At 37.7% G+C, this 24,905-nt stretch overlaps 1 protein-coding gene across 2 annotated transcripts; it reads left to right on the top strand.

The window, feature by feature from the left end:
• Positions 1-418: 418 nt before the first annotated feature.
• On the top strand, positions 419-23,429 carry LOC131053581 (large ribosomal subunit protein cL38). Of its 2 annotated transcripts, none has more exons than XM_057988207.2 (2): positions 419-1,015; positions 23,126-23,429. In XM_057988207.2, the coding sequence occupies exons 1-2, from the start codon at positions 647-649 to the stop codon at positions 23,144-23,146; spliced, it is 390 nt and encodes a 129-aa protein (XP_057844190.1). In that variant the 5' UTR covers positions 419-646; the 3' UTR covers positions 23,147-23,429. The 2 variants fall into 2 exon arrangements, with proteins under 2 accessions (XP_057844190.1, XP_057844191.2); XM_057988208.2 differs by lacking the exon at positions 419-1,015 and adding an exon at positions 4,679-5,152.
• Positions 23,430-24,905: the final 1,476 nt, after the last annotated feature.

Genomic DNA, 24,905 nt, shown 5'->3' with positions numbered 1-24,905 from the left:
TACTTTAGGCAATTTGATTACAACAAACATGAATTTTCTTTCAATTTGAAAACATATTTTATTGTCTTGATATTTTAGGTTAGAATAGAAAGAAAATTTAAATCTATTTATAAATGAAAAATTTTAGATATTCATCACCATTAGTTCATCTTTTTTTTTGAATTCCTCCTATCTTATTTAATATTCCTTTCAATTTCTCCTAGTTGTCCTGGTGGTGAACTTGTAGCCTTGGAAAAGAGGTCACAAGTTCAAATCTTGTAAGAGATAAGGTATGTACATGCCTCGTTTGTAGCACAGTTAGATGCCTCTTACAAGAAGTGCGAAATAGTCCTATATTAATATAAGCCATTTGTAGACCGCTATCACAGACTATAAAAAGATCCATTTCTATTTCCATTTCCTAAAAATATTTCTTTATTTCCCTATTAATACACCCCTTAGACCTCCTAAAATTGTCCAAGTGCTGTAAAATACTACATAAAATTTTCTACCACGTAACCATTACAACTCATAACCTTGAGGTGCTAATCTAAATTTACTAGTATATGACTGGAAAATCCTTATAGTTGTGCTCAACGTGCGGCGCTTATGCATTCCCTACCCATTTAAATTTATAAACTGCTGCCTTATCTTCCCGCAGGTAACAATGGCGCTCATTCTATCATCGGCATCACCATTATGTAAAACACCATCGTTGGGCCAAAGAATTTTGTGCAGAGAATCGAAGGGTCAAATTCCTGGTTCAGTTTCAATCCCAAATGTCCACCACAATCCCATGTCGCTGTCACTGAGCATTGAGTGCTCTTCTCGGCCAAAGAAGAAAGGCACTGCCCATCACAATAAAACGAGGCCAAAGAAGTCGGATCCCTACGATAGGAGAAGAAAAGGTCCCACTTATTATCCCCCTCTTGTCAGGCCCCCTCAAACCCAGCAGGACGACCAGCAACCACTTCCTGATGTTCCACCTCCTACTGCTTCTTCATCCACTGTAGAAGAACTTCCTCCGGCAGCACCTGTATGTTTTTCCTTCCTTTGTACCTCCATTTTGATTTTGAGCCTATTTTAATTCCCGTCTTTTATGAATCAGCCTGGTCTGCGAAGAGTGTTTCATTCATTGTTTTTGAAATAGTTTAATTTAGTACACATCTTGCTTTTATGTGACCTATCTTTTAAGAACATAAATTCTTTACAATTAGACCAACTCACAATTAGACCAACTCAAACTATACTTAGATCTTGGTTTCTTGGAGAATCTTGCTTCTATCCATGAAATGAAGAGATTGAAGATTGGGGGAATAAGCAAATCAAATGAGACTTGTTTCTAATTATACATATAATGTTGATCTATTCACAAATCATAGAGTGTATACTATTGTATATTATGTGTGGAGAGTGTTTTGATGTTTTTAGCATAAGGGTAAGAGAAGGGTGTCAGTTATTGTCCACAATTCAATACTTGTTCATTGGAACATGTTAATTAAAAGTAAACTAAAAATTGAACTATTGGGCTCGCTTCTATACCTAATAGTTGAAGAAAAAGTTACTAATTAGAAAAATTGTGTAACTTTATTGGTACCCTTAATTTACGATTACTTGACCATTTGTGCATAAGCATTGGATCAGTTGTGCAAATTTTGTGGTGGTCAAAGTGAACAGATAATGGGACAATAAAGAATATGTATCAGATGTCACCTCAAAATGACCACTTTTTGATCCTTGCTTGCATAATGAATCCTCCCTTGTTTGTTGTAACTACCTTGGAGCTTAAACAATAGCTATAAGATATTAAGTTGCACATGAAGAAAACCAAATTTTTTTTTGTTAAAATCTAATGTACCATTTAAGAGCTTAGGGTACATGAACTTAACTGTTATGGCTACTAGTGTCCTTCCCCCAAGTGATGTTTCAATTGGAGGAATGGCATTGTAGTTAGATGTGGCAATGAAGAGATATATAAGATAATGCAATGGCAAATACATAGATTTTTTTTATTTTCATCAATGAAGGCACAAAGTAGGTGGCAATTCAGTGCCCTCATTTTTTTAGGCAACCATATTACTACCATCATCACCACGACAACTCACTCTTCATCTCTTTTGCATGTATATCTTCTTATACAAGAGTTATATAAGCTACTTTAGACAATTTGATTACAACAAACATGATTTTGATTTTAATTTGAATGTATATTTCATTGACTTTCTTGATATTCTAGATAGGAAAGCTAAATAATTTAAATTTGTTTCTAAATTAGATATTTGGGAGCAATTTGTGTATGTCTTTCTTTCCTTTGTACCTACATTTTAATTTTGAGCCTCTTTAATTCAAGTCTTTGAGGAATCAACATTGCTTGGGAAGAATGTTTCTTCGTTGTTTTCAAATTAGTTTATTTACATTGATATACATTGAACACTGAAGGTACCATCTTTGATGTGTGTGAAAATAAATGATGGCCTTATAGTTAACCTATCTTGAGATCTTAGTTTCTTGGGAATCATGCTTCTATGCATGGAATGAAGATAATGAAGATTGGAAGAACAAGCAAATGGAACAAGATCTTGTTCTTAATTATATATTACATGTACATGTGCATTGGTAGTGTTAATCCATTCACAAATCATTGAGTCTATACTATGTGTGGAGAGTGCTTTGATCTTTTTAGCCTAAAGGATAAGTGATTTTGCAATTGGAGGAATGCCATTGCAGTTAGGCATGGCAATAAAGAGATATAGAGGATAATTCAATGACAGATAAGAATACATAGACGTTTCCATTTAATTAATGAAGACACAAAGTAGGTGGCAATTCAATGCCCTTACTTTTTTAGACAACCATATTAATACCACCACCACCACCACAACTTACTACATATCTTTTGCATGTAGATCTTCTTATGTACAAGAGTTATATGAGCTACTTTAGATAATTTGATTACAACAAACATGACTTTGATTCCAATTTGAGTATGTATTTCATTTACTTGATATTTTAGATAGGAAAACAAATAATTTAAATCTACTTATAAATTAGATATTTAGAACAATTTGTTTATGTATTTCCTTCCTTTGTACCTACATTTTAATTTTAAACCTTTTTAATTCTAGCCTTTTATGAATTAAGTGAACTTGAGAAGAGTGTTTCTTCATTGTTTTTGAATTAATTTACCTACATTGATATACATTGAACATGCCCATTCGGGGAAGGTACCGTCTTTGATATCTGTTAAAATAAATAATGACCTTATAGTTAACCTATCTTGAGATCTTGGTTTCTTGGGGAATCCTGGTTATATGCATGGAATTAAGAGATTGGAGATTGGAGGAATAAGCAAATGGAATGAGATATCGTTTTTAATTATATCAATATCTATATGTGCATTGGTAGTGTTGATCAATTCATAAATCATGGAGTCTATACTATGCGTGAAGAGTGCTTTGATCCTTTTAGCATATAGGATAAGTGACTATGAAATTGGAGGAATGACTTTGTAGTTAGGTGTGACAACGGAGAGATATAGAGATGTTTTCAGTGTCACTAATAAAGGCACAAAGTAGGTGGCAATTCAATACCCTTATTTTTTGAGGCAACCATATTATTACCATTATCACCAGACGCTCCCATCTTTATTTGTCTCCTTTTTTGCTTCATTGATATTGGAATGTTTCATGCTCAGATAGGCCCTTTAGCCCCACAGGGTCGGTGGGAGGTGCCAATTGCCCTACACATGGGCCTCCCCCCTACTCCTTTAATCCAAAATGGGAAGGGAATTGATGTTGTGGATCTAGGAACAGATTCAAGCCATATTACTACCACGGTCACCAACACAACTCACTATCTCTTTTGCATGTACATCTTCTTATACAATAGTTATATGAGCTACTTTAGACAATTTGATTACAACAAACATGACTTTGATTTCAATTTGAATATATTTTCCTTTGACTTTTTTATATGTTAGATAGGATAGCTAGGACAACTAAATAATTTAAATCTGTTTCTAAATTAGATATTTAGGAAGAATTTGTGAAATTGGTGACCTCATGAATATTTTTTATTTTTTGAATGTAAGAAATAATAATGGTTTTTGCATCGAGGAAAAATTTAAGACAAATAAAAAAGAAGAGAAGAAATTTTAGAAATTTTTATGCCGAGAGGCATCTACAATGACATACAAACATTTGTAAACAAAAAAAGAATTTTGAATAAATTTGACGTCTAGATGACAGGTAAATACATGCATGTTTCGGTTTCTCTATAGGTATTATTTAATTACTTTGAATAAAATAGAATCATTGCCACAGATCAATGAGAGTGAAATAGTGGAGCATTATTCAGCTCCATGTACTTCTTGACAACTAATAAATATGTAAGACAATTATGTGATATCTCTCAACATTATTATACGTATATTTTTTAGAATATAGATATACTAATATTATTTTTCTGATTATACAATTACTCTTATATCCAATCCTTTTTTTTTCAAACTTATTTTAAATTTAATTAGCCTACTAATATATTTTTTTCAAATAATCCTTTTCTCCTAATAAAATTTTCACATATAAACACTTAAACCGGATTTGCCCTTAAACAGCACCATGAAAACATGGGTAAACATAAAAATTTCATAACCCGTAACCATTACACCTATAACTTTGAGCTTCTAGATTAAATTCACTAGTACGGTCCCTTGACTGGATAATCCTTTATAGCTGTGCTCAACTTGCGGTGTGTAAGCATTCCTGATCCATTCAAATTTATGAACTACTGACTTATCTCACCGCAAGTGAAAATGGCACTCATGCTATCAGTAGCATCACCATTATGTAAAACACCATTGTTGGGCCAAAGAATTTTGTGCAGAAAATCGAAGGCTCAAATTCTTGGTTTATCTTCTATCCCAAATGTCCACCGCAATCCCATGTCACTGTCACTGAGTATTGAGTGCTCTTCTAGGCCAAAGAAGAAGGGCACCGCCCATCACAACAAAACGAGGCCAAAGAAGCATAATCCCTACGACAAGAACAGAAAAGGTCCTACTTATTATCCCCCTCTTGTCAGGCCCCCGCAAACCCAGCAGGACGACCAGCAGCCACCGCCCGAAGTGCTAGCTTCTTCATCCATTGTGGAAGAGCTTCCTCCGGCAGCACCAGTATGTATTTCCTTCATACCTCCATTATAATTTTGAGCCTTTTTAATTCTAGTCTCTTATGAATCAGCCCAGCCTGGGAAGTGTGTTTCTTCATTATTTCTGAATTAGTTTATTTACATTGATATATGTTGAACACACCTATTTGGGAAAGGTAGGGTTTTTGATATGTGTGAAGAAGAAATGATGGCCTTATAGTTAACCTATCCTGAGGGGATTGTTTTCTTTCTAAATTTTGTCTTTATCTAGCGCGATGTTAATTGTCTGGAGCTTTTATGGTTTCACAGACACAGTAAGAAAGGAAATTGAAAAGAGGAATCCTTTAATCTCTTCCATTCAAGGCGTTTCTTTCCCGAACTTTCTTGCCCCTGTTCGACGTACTATTTATAAACCGGCCAAGGTCCTTAAGAGAAGGGAAGGGGTATTAAAATCCATGTTTGCAAGCTTTAGGAACTTCAAAATTATTCTCAAGTCTACCAAATGTCATCTTGACCCAGGAAGAAAGGCAATGAAAAAGAGGAATCCTTCAACCTCTGTCATTCAAGACGTTTACTGCCTTAGCCTTTCTAGTATGTTCTATATGCCATAGATAAACTAGCCAAAGTCTTTAGGAGAACTAGCATTAAATCAATGTTGCAAGCTTTATAAGGTTTAAAAATATTCTCAACTCTACCAAATGTCCTCTTGATCTCATCAATGCCAAGGAGTGCATGGAATTCCCTTTCATGAGGTAGAAGAAAGCCCGGCTGAACTGCCAAATCAGACGAAACAAGTACATAACTGACATGAACCACAAATGCAAAGGAAAATCAGCACTAGAAAAACAGTCTGGAAACTCTGCAGCGACTGACCCATTGGATAACATTATTAACAAGCCTCACAGGGATTCATTGGGGAAGCCCTAGTTCATTAACATAGACGTATTTATACTTAAGAAGATGATGGCTCACGGAGTGTTATTCAATACATTTGTTAAGATGCAACTTCTCTTAGTTTTTTTGAACTCTCTCTTTTAAAAAATATAATTTTTAAAAACAGTAGTCTAAGGTCAAAACAAAGCTCAAAGACATGAATGAAATGCCTCGAATGAGAAGATTTACCAACTAGAAGTTCATTAACATAGACGTATTTAAACTTGAAAAGACGATGGCTCACGGAGTGTTATTCAATACATTTGTTAAGATGGAACTTCTCTTAGTTTTTTTGAACTTTTTCTTTTAAAAAATATAATTATTAGAAACAGTAGTCTAAGGTCAAAACAAAGCTCAAAGACATGAAGGAAATGCCTCGAAAGAGAAGATTTACCAACTAGAGCATTACAAATCCCATCACTTTAGATAAATTGGGCAATGAGAAGATAACACAGTCAAACCAAACACCTAATTACCAGGCAGCATCAAACCCCTAATGCAACAGCAAGGCCATGCCTTCCATCTTCAGCAACCAAATGTTTATTTGTATCATGCATCCAACTGAGTGGCATTACAGTACTCAACAACTCTTTCATGGAGACTTCTTGATGCACCTCTACACTGGAACTGAAAAACAACCTCTGGAATAACCCAGGTTCAAGTAATGAAATAGTCAAAATTCTTCTTTTCAGCACTACTTAATCTCTGGTAGGATATGCTCTGCTTCAGCAGGACAGTCTAGATTTTAACCTGTAAATTTATAATTAAAGGCACAAACCTCTTCTTACACTCACCCTTGTTTGGAGCAACTTGTACTCATGTTTAAAGGAATAATATGATAGTAAGCCAAGAAATAGATATAAACTATAAAGACAAATCTAGTTTATATTTCTGGAAGTGAATGACAACATCTTTAATTATTCATATGAAAGGACAGTCCATGAAATGAGCGTACAAAGCATGAAATATATACCTACAGCTAGACACAGTTCAAAAAAAAGAAAAAACTTTAATAAACTGACAAAGTTCAGCGCAGTATACTTTTTATTGCAGCTTTTTGGTTCTCTTCCAGGAGACTATTCTCTGTTCCCCTAACCCAGCGTCCCCTTTTTTCCCTTTTCTCCGTTCTTTTTCTCTTTCCTCTGCTCTGAAACTTCCACTCCCACTATTCAACAAACTAAACCCTATGCCTGGAAACATGAACAAGTGTCCTGCTGAAAAGTCCAGCAGAGACCAAAAAATTAAATAATCACCGCCTTCAATGCTGGAAAAACTGTTGTCATTTTATGACACCCTTGGTCCATCAGTAAGAACCAATCAGAGATATGTTCCATGGACCAGCACTGCCCCAGTTGATCAAAGAGAAAAACAGTGGAATTAGGAAGTGTGAAGTGTTGTCTTGTCCGGAACTCCGGAACCCCGAGGTTCCAAAGTTCTTTCTTTAGCTTCTCTTTCCTCTTCCCCAGAACTCCGGAACCCCAAGGTTCCGAAGTTCCTTCCCTTTGCCTTCTCTCTTCTTTTCTTGGAACTCCAGAACCCCGAGGTTCCAAAGTTCCTTCCCTTTGCTTTCTCTCTTCTATTCCCCGAAACTCCGGAACCCCGAGGTTCCGAAATTCCTTTCCTTTGTCGCTTTCTTCCCTTCCCCCGAAACCCCGAGGTTACGAAGTTCCTTCCTTTGCTCCTTTTCCAGTTCCCCGGAACCCCTGAACCCCGAGGTTCTGAAGTTCCTTTCACTTGCCCTTTTCTTTTCTCGGAACCCCAGAACCCCGAGGTTCTGAAGTCCCTTGCTGCCTCTCTTTTCTCCTTCCCGGCTTCCTTGTCCCCCCCAACTTCGGCAGCCCCGACACTCAAGGTTTTTAATGCTCCAACAACTCTTGCAACCAGTTTTTCTATATAAGGCTGTTATGCCTCATTGTAAAGGTTCTTGTTGTCATTTTGTGACACCCTTGGTCCATCAGTAAGAACCGATCAGAAATACGATCTATGGACCAACGCTGCCCTAGTTGATCAAAAAGAAAGTTGAAGAATCATGAAGTGTGAAGTGTTGCCTTGTCAAGAGGAAGATCCTCCCTTGGCCTTTTCTTCCTTCCCCGGAACTTTGGAACCCCGAGGTTCCGAGGTTCTTTCCCTTTGCCTTCTCCTGTTCTCCTTCTCCGGAACTACGAAACCCCGAGGTTCCGAAGTTCCTTCTCTTTGCCTTCTCTCGCTTTTCCTTCTCCTGAACTTCGGAACCCCGAGTTTTCGAAGTTCCTCTCCTTCTTTCGAAGTTCCTTTATGCAGTTCCGCCTTTTCCTTTTCTTTCCTTCTAAGTTCCCCGGAACTCCGGAACCCTGAGGTTTCGAAGTTCCTTTCCCTTGCCTTCTTCGGAACTTCCCTCCTAGCCTTTCTTCCTTCCTTTCTCCAGAACTCCGGAACCCTGAGGTTTCGAAGTTCTCTTCCTTTGCTTCCCTTTCTGCTCTTCGGAACTCCGGAACCTCGAGGTTCCGAAGTTCCTTCCTTCGCCCCTTTTTTCAGTTCTCTGGAACTCTAGAACCCCGAGGTTCCGAAGTTCCTTGCTGCTCTCCTTCCTCTTCCCCGGAACTCCGGAACCTCGAGGTTCCGAAGTCCCTGAACTTCTTCCGATTGGCGACACTTCTGGATGGCGTGATCGACACTCAAGGCTTTAAATGCTTCAACAGTTTTTGTGACTTGTGCACCTTCTTTTGTGGAGCCACATGGGTGCATTTAATGTTTTTGGCAGGATTTCCATCAAGGGAGGTACGGGGCCATGCTTGTTGTGGTGACTTGTGTCATGACTGCATACTCTGACTTTGGAAGTTCAGTCAATCCACCCTTCTCAGAATTGCCTTTTGTGGGTATGGCTAGGTTGCTTGCATGTACAAGTCAAGTGCATGCACTTCCCTGCACCCCCAGATTGACATACAGGGGTCATGATCACTCTTGTAACCATTTTTCTATATAAGGTTGTTAAGCCTCATGGTAAAGGGTTCTCTCCCTGTTGGCTTAAGCTATTCCATGCTCTCCCACTTCTCTTGTATTTATCTTGCATTTGTGCAACTGTAAGTTTGGCCATTGGCCTTATAATTAATTGAAATCACCATTCTTGCCTACTTTCAACTTATGTATGCTGTGTATGTTTCCTTACCTTCATCATAGGTGTATGTTTTGTGGTTCTTCTCTCATATATGCTGGGTTAAATTTATTTTTGAGTGTGACTTGTGGGAAACCTTCTCCTCTCTTGGCATTCAGTGAATTCTAACCTTCATACATGCATTGGGGTCACGCATACAACTGAAGTTTGTGCATCTCCTGGGTGTTTCGGTTGATTTTTTTGTGTCATTTCGGGTAGGGAGAGGAACAATCTCTTCTTGGTGCGTCACCTCCTTTTATTTCAAGCATTTCTCTCTTCCCTTTACCTCTACAATTTGTTAGGATAGGCCTAGGAGTTAGTTTTGAAGTGTTGAGTTGGTTCAACACCTGCACTTGGATTGAGAAGGAAGCCGGCCTTCTTCGGAGATTCAACCCCCTTGCGCAATGTCCCACACTTCGAGGTTGTCTCCATGTTTCACAAGGTTGCTGAGTTGATAGCTCAGCAAGGGTGCGAGCTTTTGTGATAACAGTTCTCTCCCTGCTGGCTTGAGCTATTCTATGCTCTTTCACTTCTCTTAAAGATTTGTATAATTTTGTATTTCTGCAACTATAAGTTGGCCATTGGCTTTTGAATGAATTGAAATTACCATTCTTGCCTTCAACTTATGGATGTTGTGTATGTGTTCTTACCCTCATTATAAGTGTATGTTTGTGACTTTCTTTCACATATATGCTGTGTTAACCTATTTCTGAGTGTGACTTGTGGGAAACCTTCTCCCCTCTTGACATTCAACAAGTTCTAACCTCCATACACGTGTTGAGGTCATTCTTGCAGCTGAAATTTGTGCATCCCTTGGGTGTTTCTATTTATTCCTTGTGCCATTTCGAGTGGGGAGAGAAACATCTCTTATCTTGGTGCATCACTTCCTTTCATTTTAAGCATTTCTCTCTTCCCTTTTCCTCTGCAAGCTGTTAGGATAGGCTTAGGAGTGAGATCTGAAGTGTTGAGTTGGTTGAATACCTGCACTTGGATTGAGAAGGAAGCCGGCCTTCTCCGGAGATTCAACCCCCTTGTGCAAGGTCCCACACTTCGGGGTTGTTTCCACGCTTCACGAGGTTGTTGAGTTGATAGCTCAGCAAGGGTGCAAGCTTTTGTGATAACAAAAACCATCAAACATAAGGCAGATCAATGTTCAAAATTGAAGGCTCCAATTGACAGAAACAAGACCAAGTCACCCCCAGTGCACTTTCCAAGAGCTGTCTCCAGTTCTGTAGTACGCATTTGCAAAATATGTGCTATGCCACTTTCTGTTGGGGTCACAATTCTATTGCTATACTTGGACATGAATATTCTGCATAACAAACCAAAGACAAGAGGGTCCTTGACCTTGTCATTGAGGTGCAAAATGAACACCTCTTGGCCTCCTTGGAGTCTCACCCAGAATGTAACATTCAAAATTTAGAGAGTGAATTGCGAACCTTAAAGCTTGCCTAGTGTCAGACATAGAGACAACCTGATTCACCATGCTCAAATCTCCAACATGCTGATGCAGCTTCAGGAACAAGAGATTGCTGAGCATCAGTCTGGAAAAATTGATGAAATGCCAGTCTAGAAAAATTGATGAAATGCAATGATGAAGATCTCACTCCATCTAGACATAGGTCATTCAATTAAGACATGATGGAATGAATTGGCAGATAGCATAAAATATAAAAATGTGTGAGGTGTGTTATGCACCAATTTTAGAATTTTTCAGACTTAGTTTTCATTATTTAAAAACTAAAACAGCATAAATACAATCTATAATGACAATGAAGCAATTGAAATATTGCAATAAGAAACATTTAAATTATTCTGGAAGATCGAATACATATCTGGTTTCCCTTGGATTTTGGCTCTTCTGTCCTTTGGTTATCAAATGCAGAGGTTCTTATTCTAATGGCCATGAGGAGGAATACGATATCACATAAATACACTTTGCCCTGTACAAGGTCATCAAAGGTATACCCTGTATCCTTGGTTGAACGTATCATGGATACCCCTCTATTTCCCACTGCCTACCTTGCTTTGTTACAATGAGATTTCACCATACCAAATTGAGTATTATTTAGAATTTACTTAATGTTTAAACTCTTATTTTAAATTTTTAATAAATTCTAATAATTAGTCAGGCATCTCTTCTAATTGTGTAGTTGGTCTCACATTTTTTCAATTATCCAATAGCTTTATTACTAGCTCTTACAGGTGTGTTGCAAACTTTTTTAGAATGCCACGATATATTTGGAAAAATTCTCAATAGCGAGTAGAAGTTAAAAGATTATATATCAAGACAAAAAGCACTAGATTGTTCTCAAGATTTTTTTTGAGGATGTGCCATCTGATAGTATAAATATATCTATGATTCTACTGCCCATACAATCAGTTGCTATAGTAGAAAAATGTTTTCATAGACCAGAACAAAGGTGTTTGTGTGTGTATGGTTCCACAAATATTGTTTTCAACTTTGCCTTCTATTAGGTTATCACATACGAGTCTATGACTGAAAGTATTTTCTCCCCAATATCAGTCATCTAAAAATGGAAAACTGATCTTGTGTACATGCACACTAAAATCTAGTTTGTAGCTCTATGTGAACCATTGGCACATTGAAATAGCCAGGGTAAGGGTTAATGCTTATAGACATATTGAACCTAAAAATAAATCCTGGCTTGCTCATGTACATGTATGGATGAGATCTTTACTTCTTCCTCTATAAAATCTTAGCAAGTCTGTAAAGACAAATGGAGTATAATAAATTTACATTCCATTTATACATGTTTTCAGGAGTAACAACATTAGCATCAGTCTCTCAAGGTATGGAATTTGGCACACTATAACTACCTAAGATTCATGTCATGGGTCCAAGGTCCTACAGCATACCAGCTATTTAGACTCCAAGAAAAAGGAGGAATCTAGATATATCACTCAGCGTATTTGAGTTTCTCTTGTGGATATGTGAGTACTCATGAGTATTTAACACCTTTTTTTAAATGTAAAATTTGCCAAAACTTGCTAGTGAGCAAATGGGTGAGTTTATTGGGTGTAAAAAATCTTGTGAGTACTTAGTGAGTTTCTAAACTATGATAAACATTTAAATTATTCTAAAAGATTGAATACATATCTGATTTTCCTTGGATTCTGCATTTCTATCCTTTGGTGATCATATGCAAAGGTCCTGATATAATGGCCACAAGGAGGAAAACAATATCACATAATTACACTTTGGCCTGTCAAGAATCATCTAAGGTATACCCTGTATCCTTCTTTGGACATGCCCTGCATGCCCTTTCTCCATTGCTCATTGCCTACCTTTTCCTAATATTTTTCCAATTTTCCAAGACATGATTTTTATTATTTAGAATAGGAGTTTCCGGCTTCAAGGCACTTGTTTTGGAAACCGTCCCGGTTTCAGGGACTTGGGGACGGCCGGAATCGTTTCCCAGCTGTCCCTGATCCCCGAAAATTCCCGGAAACTGTCCCGGAAACTCATGGATGGTCAACATTTTGCCCGGGGACCGTTGACCATCCCCGGGATGGCAGGGGATGCCCAAGCCGTCCCCTAGCCGTCCCGGGGACGGCTAGCCGTTTCCAGCTCATACAACAATAAATTTTAAAAAAAAAAATGTTGAGCAGATATAAGATTCTTGTTGTTGCTGTTCTCATTCTGAGTACCTATGCATAAATCCGAGTATTTTTTCATCCATTTGCTGCACTGGGTATGTTGTTATCTGCTCAATATTAAGGTCAGATGTTTCTGCAATTATTTCCATGTATGCTGGAAGAGATTTTAATACTGTAACTATCATGTATGGATGCCATAAATTATTGTTATCAATCAATGAACAACTACCATTATTAAAGTCTGCGTTTCATTTGTAACATGTGCACTCTGTTCTTAGATCTGAATGTTCATAGCTTAGTCTTAATCATTCAATCTGAGTGAGAACAGTTAACTTATTTTGCTGATGAATCAAAATCTTTTCGAGAACATTGAAATCAAACATCATCTGCAAATAATTAGAATTAGAATCAAGACTCTAATCTATAAATGTTATTATGTTGCTACTTGCTATTATTAAATTTCATTATTCATATATATATAGCTAGCCGTCCCCTGTTCCGGGCAAAAAAAAAAACGTCCCGGAAACTCATTTCTTTGTCCCCCCGTCCCAGAAACTCGGGGTAACATTGATAAAATTTAGAGAAACACTGCTTTAATAGAGACTAGTAAACAATTGAAATTCTCAACAAAAAAATATTTTTATTCTAGAAGCTTGATTACATATCTGTTATTTTCCTAGGAACTGGCCATTCTTTCTCTTGGTAAAAAGATTGAGTGGTGTGTAAGCTAATAGCCTCAAGGAGGTAAAAATGAAGACAATCACACTTTGCCTTGGCTAGGACTATCCAAGGTATACATAGAATAATGGAAATTGCATACCTTGTAACTTATTATGTTTGTTGGTACTATTTTGGTGTCCATTTACCAAGTGTGTTTTAGGACCATGTTACAACTAAATTTGACCTTCCCAATGATTGCTTAATGGGAATTTCCAAACCTTAGAAAACCTTCACTAAAAATTTGGAGCTTGTAGCATTAAATGCTAGCTGCACACCCCTTATGCAATCAATAACCATCTGTGTAGCTGAAAACATAGCACAGCCGGTCTTGTTTATTCTACACCAAAATTTACTTGAGCCTTGTGACCTAGCGCTAACCATGTTATAGGCATTCATAAACCCTAAAAGTTAGTATCACACCATGTTTCGGCCAAATTTCCCCACTCTTTTCACTCATGATTCCATCAAACAGTCAAACTTTCTCTCTCCACACATCTCCAAGGTGAATTGTGAAAGGAAGCTAAGATAATGAAAACACTTTCTCACTAATCTATGAGAGAAGTTTAAATAAGATATGATCATACAACTTGCAGGGATAAAAAACATACACAAAAAGCCATTACATAGAGATATACTTTGGGGAAACCCTTTGTGAAAAATTTCTAGCTTCTAAATCTTGAACAAATTGTATTCCCAATAACACCCAACATTTATATTACAACTTTAGGCTCAAGCCTTCATGGGAGATAATACCAACAACAAATTTGGAGAGTTTTTGGTAGCATAATAGTACTTGAAAATACACTATATGAAACCTCCATCTCAAACACTGAATTAATAGAGAAGCAAGAAGAGAAAACTACAAGTGGGCTCACAAAGTCATGAGTCAACATATGAGAGGAATGGTCCCGAAACTCTCATGGCCTAAATTTCAATGCTATAGTTCAAGATGGGTCTTTGACCATTTTTAATAGATTCTCCTACACCTGTTGTAACTTGTAATAACATGTCATAGTCATCTGCCCGAATTGGGCACTCCATTCTGGTCTTATTCCTCCATTCAAAGATGCCTTATGACACATCATATGCATCGATAATTTTAAGTCAACAATGTACTTCTTTACATACTCTTACACAGGTCATAGATTCTCTTACACCTCTCTCACAATCTTGCTTTGTCATAAATTCCCTTACACATCTTACATGATGAGGTATATCAATGCATGCACATGACATAATGGCGAAGTCATAGTGGGACACCCTTTTCAATGCGGGCTTACAAATAATTAATAAGTAAATAATAAATAAAACCATGAGGATTGCAAGGTGTATGACACACTTATCCCAACAAATTGCATATGCATGATGAGGAACAGAAATCTGGAGACACTGGATTGCACATTTTGAGCTATGGTGACCTCCCTTTTTCCTTGAATAGTGTCTATCTTGTAGATTTTCCTTTATACTTTTATCCAAACACCCTATTCCTCTTAATTATGATCATTCCATGCCATATAAGCTCTCATCCATCCTCTTAAAATGATTGCCCCCAGTGAAACCCTTGTGATCTCCTATCCTTCAACCCTTGTCATTGCCTCTTTGTGATCACTTTTTTCATTGCTCTTAACATCCATCACAACCGCATGCCACTCTTGTTGTAGTCACCGGCTCCTAGGGTTTGTTGTTTCACACATTTACCTACACCACTATGACTTTTGTATAGGTCTGGATGCACCATCAACTTCCTATTGCTCTTGTGGAACAAGTTGGAATATGCCCACAAGGCAACTGACTAAGGCAGTCGCCTATGCAACACTAACCATTTTTCATGGCTCCATAGCTCAGATCATTGTATCTGATTTTTGAGGTCTGAAGCAGAAACAAGCACAAAACTTAAAGATGGAGAATTGGCGAAAGTTTCAGAACTTTCTGGTGCAGGGACATTTGTGCCTCTTGTGACCACTTGCACTATCTTTACACAGATTGTAACCAGCTGTGCACATCTAGTGTGGCCAGGCTTGTCCCTTTTTCATACAATATTCTGAAGTTTCCAGAATTCAGCCACATCCTACAATGATTTCCATCCAAGTTCTACTCCCAGATCTGACATTTGACAGGTGCAATGTTCTGTTTTGAGTGTTTTGTTTCCATTTTCTAATGTTAGGCTTGTTTATTGCAGATCCATAGCGTATTTCTGATTTATAGATTAATTAAACACTTCGTTAAAACCATAACATTTATTTTCTTTTCCATCTTTCAATTACTTGTATCATTGGTTGGACATGCTCTGCATCCCCTTCCCCAATTCTAATTGCCTACTTTGCTTTGTCATCCAAGAGATTCCACATGTAAATTTCAAAGTTTATCAGGAAATATATAGTTTTCCAAGATAGTTGAACAACTGACACACGTTTTTAAATCCTTAATTGTACCCCACAATCAAAATTACAAATTGTTGTCTTTTTTAACAACTCTTTTGCTTCATTTACAAATTAAAGAAATACTAATCCTTATTACATTTGGGTAAAAAGTTTCATAACAAGCTGCACATCATGTCATAAATACAAGTGTCATTGAAAGCTGTAACAAGACTCAATGATAAAAAGACAATCATGGATGAAATCTTGAATATCATACATGAGGAAAACAGGAATTCTTAGCTAGTATGTCATCTAAATTTGCCCATGCATTTGGAACTTTGCTAACATTAATTGAGACTGAATCTGCACCTTCATTTGCGAGAAGTTTGCAAACACATTTGCTTCTCACAAACGATGTTGCCAGATTTTTGAAGAAACTCTGTGGGCAATCGATGTAAGCTTCATGAAGAAGATTGTTGATACACCAATCTGAGCATGAGCCCTTTTGCAAAGAGAGTGGAAGAAAGAAACCAGCACTAGACTGACCAAGAGTATGCCTAATAAAACTCCTAGTCCCTGCTAAGTCTGAATTGGCTTGAGAAGCACCATCTAATTTGAGCTCAAAGATTCCTACCCTGGGGAGGAAGCTTGGGGAGCAGGAGAGGACCATTGATGGGAGAGGCTTTGAACCCTTTATTGCTAGGCAATTTAATTCATTTTGTATGGGCCAAAACCTTTTTATCTCCAACAGAAAGGAATTTAGGAGTGCTGTTAAGAGCAGATCTCACAGCAGAATTCACACTTCATAGATTGCAGCCTCAAACTTAACACAAATTTGTTCCAACAGAGACCAGTTAACCCAAAAAGGTCTATGGTCTTGATCCTTCCAAATATGCCATATAATGAGTGACAGAGAAGAAGATTAGAGAGGTCGAATGTTTGAATTGCCATGTGGCCAAGAAAGGAAGGCAGACAGGAGAGAGAAAGTTCTGACTCAAAGAAAGCCTAGATTTGAGACAAAAGAGTTCCAAATATCTTAATCAATAGGTCAGAGAGAAGCAAGTGTTCAGCTATCTTGGGATCATTCAAATAAACAAAGCAACAAAAAGGCCCATAAAAGCTGTGTCTCTGCAGCTTTGTCAAAACTGCAAATCCAAGCAAAGGATTTGGTATTGGACATGCCTTATTTAAATTAAATCACCTCAGTTTCTTCCACATCAGGCGAATAATCCATCAAGAATTAATAATCTGCTTTTACTATATAAGATCGTGAAGGGTCATGGGTCCATATTAGACTGTCATCATCATTCAAGTAGACTAAACAAGATCTTGAAAGATTAACTCATGGAAGGGAATTTATGGATTGAGACGGCTAGTGGGGCCACATTTTTCCACCTAGTATTGTCCAAGATGGATGACAGCACTGAGAATCAGCTAGAATATTGTTTTTCACAGGCCAACTAAGAGAGAAAAGATCAGAGGGCAGCTGTGAGCAATAAAAGAGGAAGCATGGGAGCCTGGAGGGAGTTCTGTGGCAGAAAGGGAATATCATCGAGGTGCTTTACTTCAAGTATATTGTCTACTGCTGAAATATCCTGAATCGTAAATCATCCCTATAAAATAGGTCTGCAGACTTTTTCCAACACTAAAGGGAACTTGTGCACATCAGACGTACCATGCTACAGTAAGAATCTCATAATTTTGTTCACTTAGGAGACAATCCTGTTGTGAGGTATTCATACATCGCCCCATTGCAAATGGGGACCCCCACTTTTCGCTTTCTAGGATTAGTCCGCTTAGCTTAGTTGTTGGTCAGTCTTAGGGCCCTTGCTATTAATCTTTGCATTGAAGGGATAGAATTTCTTGAGTAGCTAGAGAGTTCACCAAGTCAGGTGAAAATGGATTGAATGAGGAGTCTTCCCCTAGGGTCACTTATAAAGATTAATTTAACATGGACATTGAAGTGACTTAAGACTTGGAATTTGAATGAATAAAGTATAGGCAAGTGAAGAGATTGAATGAAGTGTTTACATAGGGTCATGTACCTTGCTGGAGCAAACTTGCCTTAGACCCCGTCCTTTACCTCAAGATTGGAGCGAATTTTTCCTTGAGCCTTCTTGAAGGCTAAAAGTTAACATGTTTTATGTGAGAAGACTTAAAGATATGGGGTATGATCCAATAGAGTAAAGGAAAGTGAGGAATTGAGTTTAAAGTTGTTTGAGATCATGTACCTCTCTAAGGACTCTGGGCAAATTTTTGCATTTAGCTCCTGTACCTTGCCAAGGGTCAAGAGCGAATTTGGAAAGATCATGTACTTTGCAAGCATTGAGAGCGAATTTTATAAGATCGTGTACCTTGCTCAAGAGTCCAAGCGAATTTCCTCCATAGGTGCTCTCAAAGCTCAAATTGATGATGCTTTCATGTGGAAAGATTGGAAAACTTAAGGCTCAAATCAATGAGGTAGAAGAAAGAGGAAGGAATTGAACTAAGGGTCAACTCAAAGCCATGTACCTTACACAAGGCATAGAGCGAATTTTATCATGTGTACCTTGCTAAGGCCCTAGAGCGAATTTTGCTTCAAGTCACGTACCTTCCAAAGGTCCTAGAGGGAATTTTGAGTTGTCCTTCCAAAGGTCCTAGAGTGAATTTTGAGTTATGTCCTTGGAAAGGTCCTAGAGCGAATTTTGAGTTATGTACCTTCCAAAGGACATGGAGCGAATTTCTCACCTTGACCCTATACCTTGCTAAGGACATGGAGCGAATTTCTCACCTTGACCCTGTACCTTGCTAAGGACATGGAGCGAATTTCTCACCTTGACCCTATACCTTGCTAAGGACATGGAGCGAATTTCTCACCTTGACCCCTGTACCTTGCTAAGGACATGGAGCAATGTTTTTCATGAAGGCGTGTACCTTGCTAAGGACATGGAACAAAATTTTTCATGAAGGCATGTACCTTGCTAAGGACCTGGAGTGAACTTTTTCATGAAGGCATGTACCTTGCTAAGGACTTGGAGCGAATTTTTGAAATCATGTACCTTGCCACCTATTTTGAGTGAATTCCTCAAATCCATGCATTTTTGGCAAGAGGTGAAGTCGGCCAGCATGGGAAAGGTGATTTGTTATTTAAAATCAAGTCGACCTTATGGGAAGAGACAGCTCTTTTACCCTAAAGTGCCTATAAAGGAAGGGTCAAAACATTCATTTCAGCCACCAATTCAAATATATTCTTCTCTCCAAGTGTGAATTTGAGAGCAGACTTAGCAAATTTCTTCAGCAAGGCAGCGGATTTTATCAATACATGAGCGAATTTCATCAAAACATAGCTGAGCTGCTGCAGCACAAGGGTGAAATAAGACATTAAAGATATAGATCTGATGTTTTAGGAAGGTGAATTCATCATACAGCAAGAGGGAGCGAATTTGCCTAGCTAAGAGACCTATCAACCAGCAGTTTTCATCATTAGACAGCCCAGATTTACCCTTAGACATTAAATCTGTCTTCCACACAGTGAATTCGTTGATTATTATTAGCCTCCTCTTGATCAGATTTAGTGAAAAACCACATAAAATCAGAGTGAGAGGTCAATTTAAAACAAGATGGGTGTGAAGATCATTTGTAATGTATTTGATACCATACTTGCTTTGTTTTGCAGATATGTAAGGAAGATGATAGTACTTCGAGGCAAGATGAGCAATCAGAAGATGAAGGAATGACTTGACCATGACAAGTACTTCTTATCACCACTATGCAAGATCAAGAGGAGACTTCATCAGCAAACACAAGAACATCAAGGGAGGGAAGATCTCAAAAGATCCCACCACATCATGACGACATGAGGAGATAAAAGGCTGCAAAGAAGAAATCATCTAACTACCTCAAGGCACTAGAGCATGAAGAAAAGAAAACCTACATGATGGAAGAATGTTTGACAATCTTGAATTTCCTTCGGGAATCCAAGAATCAAATTCAGTACAATGAAGAGCTGCATTCAACCAGTTGCATCATTCATCAAGGGATATCTCTCAACATCCCTTCATCATGATGAATCAAATCAAGTCTACAAAATGCAAGATTGAGGTAGCATCCCAGTCGCTACTCCACCAATCAGAGAGGTCCACATCAGCACGTCTTGATTCAATGAACCAAGCTCACCCATGGATGCACAAACTCTGATGTACCTACCCTTGATATTTATTGGTCCACGCTCATTGAATGTAATTTTGTTATTGGCTAAGGAGAGTTTGTTGTAACAAACTCAAATTAGGGTTTCATTGTAAAATCTTGGCCATTGATGGAGATTCAATCATGGCCGTTCATTGTAAATGAGCTCTCTATATATAGCTCAAACTCTTCATTTGTAAAGGTTAATAGTTAGAAACAATGAATAGTTAGTAGCAGAGAAATAGGAGGAGTAGAATGGCCATTTGAGTAGAGTAGGAGGAGAAGGTAGAAATTGTTGCCTAGGTTGTAAATGAACTCCATTTTCATTGAAATTATGGTGAAGTGTGTCATTTCTTTACAATGTACATGGTTTCTTGTTGGATCTTCATGTTAGATGATAAATAAATTAGATTGAATGGAGGAATTTGTTGAATGTATTCAGGCGGAATCCGTTTAGTCCATACCACTAGCCTCTTGCTGATTGTAAGTGTGCCTTGTGTGATCAACTGGAATGATATGAACTTAACTTCGAATCGTTCTACATTCATTGCTAATGCATTAACTTGAATGGTGATCGATGTTTGATGGTATTGATTCGAATATCTTTGAAATATCCTTAAAAGATTGCACTGAGCTTGTGTCAAATTGTTCAGTTTGATGGTGAGACCTCACTCAGTAGGATTCCATCTAATCATTCACTCATCTTCCTACATTCCTAGGATTAGAATAGACTCTCTTAACCCTTCATCTTTTGCCATTTTTTCAATTCAAGTTAGTCTAGGATAAGAAGCATCACAAGATCGCAACATCAGATGATCTAAGTTCTAGCAAATCAAGCATTCAGGCATTCAAACGTAAGTCCCCTTGTGATTCCAACATAATCACATCAACCAATGAGCTTATCCACACGAAGTGACCCTACATTCATGAACCTTGGAGTCTTCTCAAGTGATCCTTAAGCTAATCTTCACCATTTGAGAGATTTTGTTCAAGAGAGGATAAGATACTTTTTGGTATTTTATTCTGTGTTTGCATGTGCATAAAAAACACATCAACAAATCCCATTTGGGGTTAGTAAGTCCAAGGAATGGTAAATTGAAAGAACTCGCAAAAATGATTTCAAAAGCATGATTCTTCCATCAAAACTAAGAAGTCTACTTTTATAACCATTAATCCTTGACTCAATTTAGAGAAGATCAACCCACAAAATCCAATTGCATCTACTAGAGAACTGGATGCCCAAATATTTACTAGGTAGTTTCCCAAGCTGAAATCTGAGAACTTGATCCAACTTCCCATTGTTAAGGGGATTGACATAAAAAAACACGATCAAGCATTTGCATTCACCTCCTGGCCTAAAGCAAGCTCATAGTCATTAATAACTCTTTTGAGATCATTAACATCCTGAGGAGCAGCTTCTCTAGAGAAGAATATCATCAAGAAATGGCTGTACCTAGTGGAATGTACCTTCTCTTTGTCTTTAGACATCTTTTAGATGCTGAGTAGAATCCATTTTCCAAAGACATGGGCATGTTTCCTCTCCCTCTGAAGAATCTATCATGACATTGTTCTTGTGATCACTGAGCCTTGGATTTAGAATGAGTCACAGCTTTCCATATCTTTTCTTTGATGAGTTTCTGAAGCTTAGGGCACTTGTGTTGGAGATTGCTGGTTTTATGACAAAGGTGACATCTAATGTGGTTGCAGTTGTGGTTAAGTTCCTGGACTATGGAGCTATAGTTATCCATGTGCAGCAGGAAAGGCTTGGAATGGCTCATTTGAATGCAAATGCAAGTACAAGATGCCATCCACTTATCCTTAGTTGCTCTTGTAGAGCACAGGAAAGAGCTAATAGAGTCGCAAATCATCTAAGGCACGTGTTGGACACATTTCTGGGGGTAGACAGAAAAGCCAAACATATGAATGAGCAAAATCAACCTGTTCTTTCTCAGTTAAAAAGCTTGAAACCCTTGATTTTAGAAAAAATCCAGCTCGCCAAAGAACCAGGGATCCTCTTTAAGAACGTTGTCACAATCAAACCTGTTGGGCACACCAGAAGAGAGAACCCATGTTAGAAGAATCCGTGTGTGAATCAAGCTCACTGAGGGCTAGATTCCAACAAAGCATCCAGCCAAGGCCCTCTGGGAGAGCCAGTTGATTTCAAGTTCCAGAATGCATGGTAATAATTTGGGCATTTCAGTGTTCGTATGGACACTCCAAGGTATTATTTCAGTGTTTGTAAGGACATTCCAAGGTATTATTCCTGACCAAAATAGCTTTTGTACACCATCCACTTGTTCAAAGTTCTGTGATTTCCTGCAGCTTTCTGCTTCATTATAAGGTTTCTAATTGATCTGCGAATATCCTTCCGAAAATAACCTCAAGCGCTTGTATCAATAGTTGGCCTTCTAGTGTATCCATTCTGATCAGAAGTTTTTAACACTCAGAAACTGATCATTAAGTATTTCAGTAATGTTGTTAAAACAAGAACCCTCCACCTGAAATTTCTTTTGAATCTTAATAATAATTTAACTTTGATCTTAAGATTAAGTGACCCATTTAATACTGTGAAATATTTAATGTGAAATTTAAACCTTTATATCAAGATTTATAACTCTGATGATGAATTTAGAAGAACAATTTTAATCGTCAGCTTAATGCAATCTGTCACACAGGGGAACTTGAAGCTTTGAAATTAACAAAGGCTTTTCCTTTTCAGTTTGAATATATTACATTCAGTTAACTTCAATTGTGTTGGCCTGTGCTTTTGGCTGTCCCTTTGGTGTCACTGAGCTGTCCTTTTGTTACTCTTGGGTCTCTTGCTGGCTTTTTGTTTTTGCCAGCTGTTTCTGTTTGTTGTTATGTATTTTCTAGCTGGACCTATCATGTTTAATCTCTATTCTAATTTGCTGTAAAGGGTTTCGGGGCCCCTTCAAAACCTGTTTTTCAAGTAATCAAAAACTTCAATTGTTTTTATAAAAAAGATTTTCTCTGTGGTGATAACAATTAAATGTGGTTAAGTGAAATTTGCAAGCATGGGTTGTAACAAATTGTTCATTATTGTTTACAGGTAGTGGCTGAGGCGATTTAGAGCTGCATCACTGCATGCTTCGAGTTCTTTGTGTCATGTGACCTTTTAACTATAAAATATAATGCTAATTTTTTTAAATTCTTGACAGCTACAGGTTTAATGATAGGACACATTTTCCGTGCTTCCGTGCTCTTGACATTTTGCATTGAGTTGAATTAAAGCTTCATCTTTTCTTTTACCAATTGTGCTGTGTTGTTTAAGAGCCTAGATTGGATAATGTATTGTCATCTGATTGACTATATTTTTTGCATTTTTAATAAAAAAGTTATCAGTTAATTGGAAAGCTTTCTAGCAATGAAAGGTTCTATAGGTTGGCTTTGTTTATCTGTGCTTGTTCATTTCCATATGTATTACTGTATTAATTCTCAGCATTGAAAAAAGGAGTTCACTTTGTTGGAAGCTGTTGCAAATTCGTTGCAAGATTCAAGTAATGGTTTTTGCATTTTTGCACTTACAGATATTTTAACGCTTATTCTAAGACTGAATATCTTTTGTGGCAATCCTTTGTTTCCATAGGATGCGTTAACAAGCAAGATTCATTAGAAGGATGGAGTGTAATGTCTCCTAAGTTTGTGTTATTATTTAATTAGTTAAATTAAGACAATGATTAATTATGCCAATTGGTGTTCCCCTGTGGAGCACAGTGAGCTCCCATACAATGTCCCATACAATGTCAGGTTAAAATCAGCTGTCTACCTCCTATCCTGGGTGCAAGATGACCATCAAACCAATGTGAGTTGCTCACAACAAAACCAAGAACAGTATCCTATTCCTCCACTTCTATGGCTGCATAGTTAAAGGCCTTGAATAAAGGGAAGCTAGCAATGCAAGTCGTATAGCTAGATCCTTGTTGTGGAGAAAGACTTGTAAGCAAAGATTGTGTATTTCATGGATAGAATTGGTGGAGATGTAAGTGACATGGGTGGAGGAGTTTTCCCAAAACCCCAAGCAGCTGCATAAGGTTTGAATCTGGTTGAGGCTAAAAAAACTATGGACAGGTTGTATGACCGCACTTGGAGTTGAATACCATGTGCAAGAAGATGGATGTGGAGGGCTTGCTGAGTTTTTTGGTTGACAAGAAGAAAGACCTCATGGTGCTGTGCTGGAAGGTGCAGGGGGTCCTCAAGGTAGCACCGAAGGTGATACAGCTCATGCTGAAGGCTCTTAAGTGGTTTCATATGGAAGGTAACCAGTCAGAGAAGGAGCATTCCTTATTTATGCAGCAAAGGAAGGTCAGCTAGGAGTTTGCTTTTTGAGATACTGGCAGTAGTTGGGAAGATGGGGGATGTGCCTCTTGATTTTAAGAAGATTGTGATGAAGATTGATGGATAATGGAAGGCCAATAATAAGTCCATGGATGGTAGCTATTTGAAGGTGCATGCACGTCAACAACTTCACAAGTGTTTTCAGTTTGAATTTAGTGTTTTTCACTCACGGTTAGTGGATTTATGATTATGGATCTCTCTGGAGCCACACCAACAATATCCACTCCATAATTTTCTGAGAAATTAGTAAAAACTAATCAGTTTTCATAAGCTTTTATCATAATTCAAGAATCAGACTGCCATCTCCTACACTGACTTACCCTCTCAATGCTTCACTTACCAAGTTAAATTGTTGTATTCATAATCCTGGTCTTTGATCAATCTACTGCTTCCTCTACAATCTCTTTTGAATGTGATATTTTTGTCTCAAACCAAAGAGTTCACTCAGGAATTTTATACCTAAATAATTGCAACGTTGACAGATTGTGCAAACT

The sequence above is a fragment of the Cryptomeria japonica genome, chromosome 4, assembly GCF_030272615.1.
Source record: "Cryptomeria japonica chromosome 4, Sugi_1.0, whole genome shotgun sequence".
NCBI lineage: Eukaryota > Viridiplantae > Streptophyta > Pinopsida > Cupressales > Cupressaceae > Cryptomeria > Cryptomeria japonica.
Note: the sequence above shows the minus strand (reverse complement) of the source record. Positions and strands in the feature narration are given on the sequence as shown.

Excerpts from the sequence above, each read along its gene's own strand:
- LOC131053581 (XM_057988207.2), top strand. The coding sequence starts at position 647 with ATGGCGCTCATTCTATCATCGGCATCACCATTATGTAAAACACCATCG. Across the intron at positions 1,016-23,125 it reads AACTTCCTCCGGCAGCACCT|GTAGTGGCTGAGGCGATTTA; the intron begins GTATGTTTTTCC and ends TATTGTTTACAG.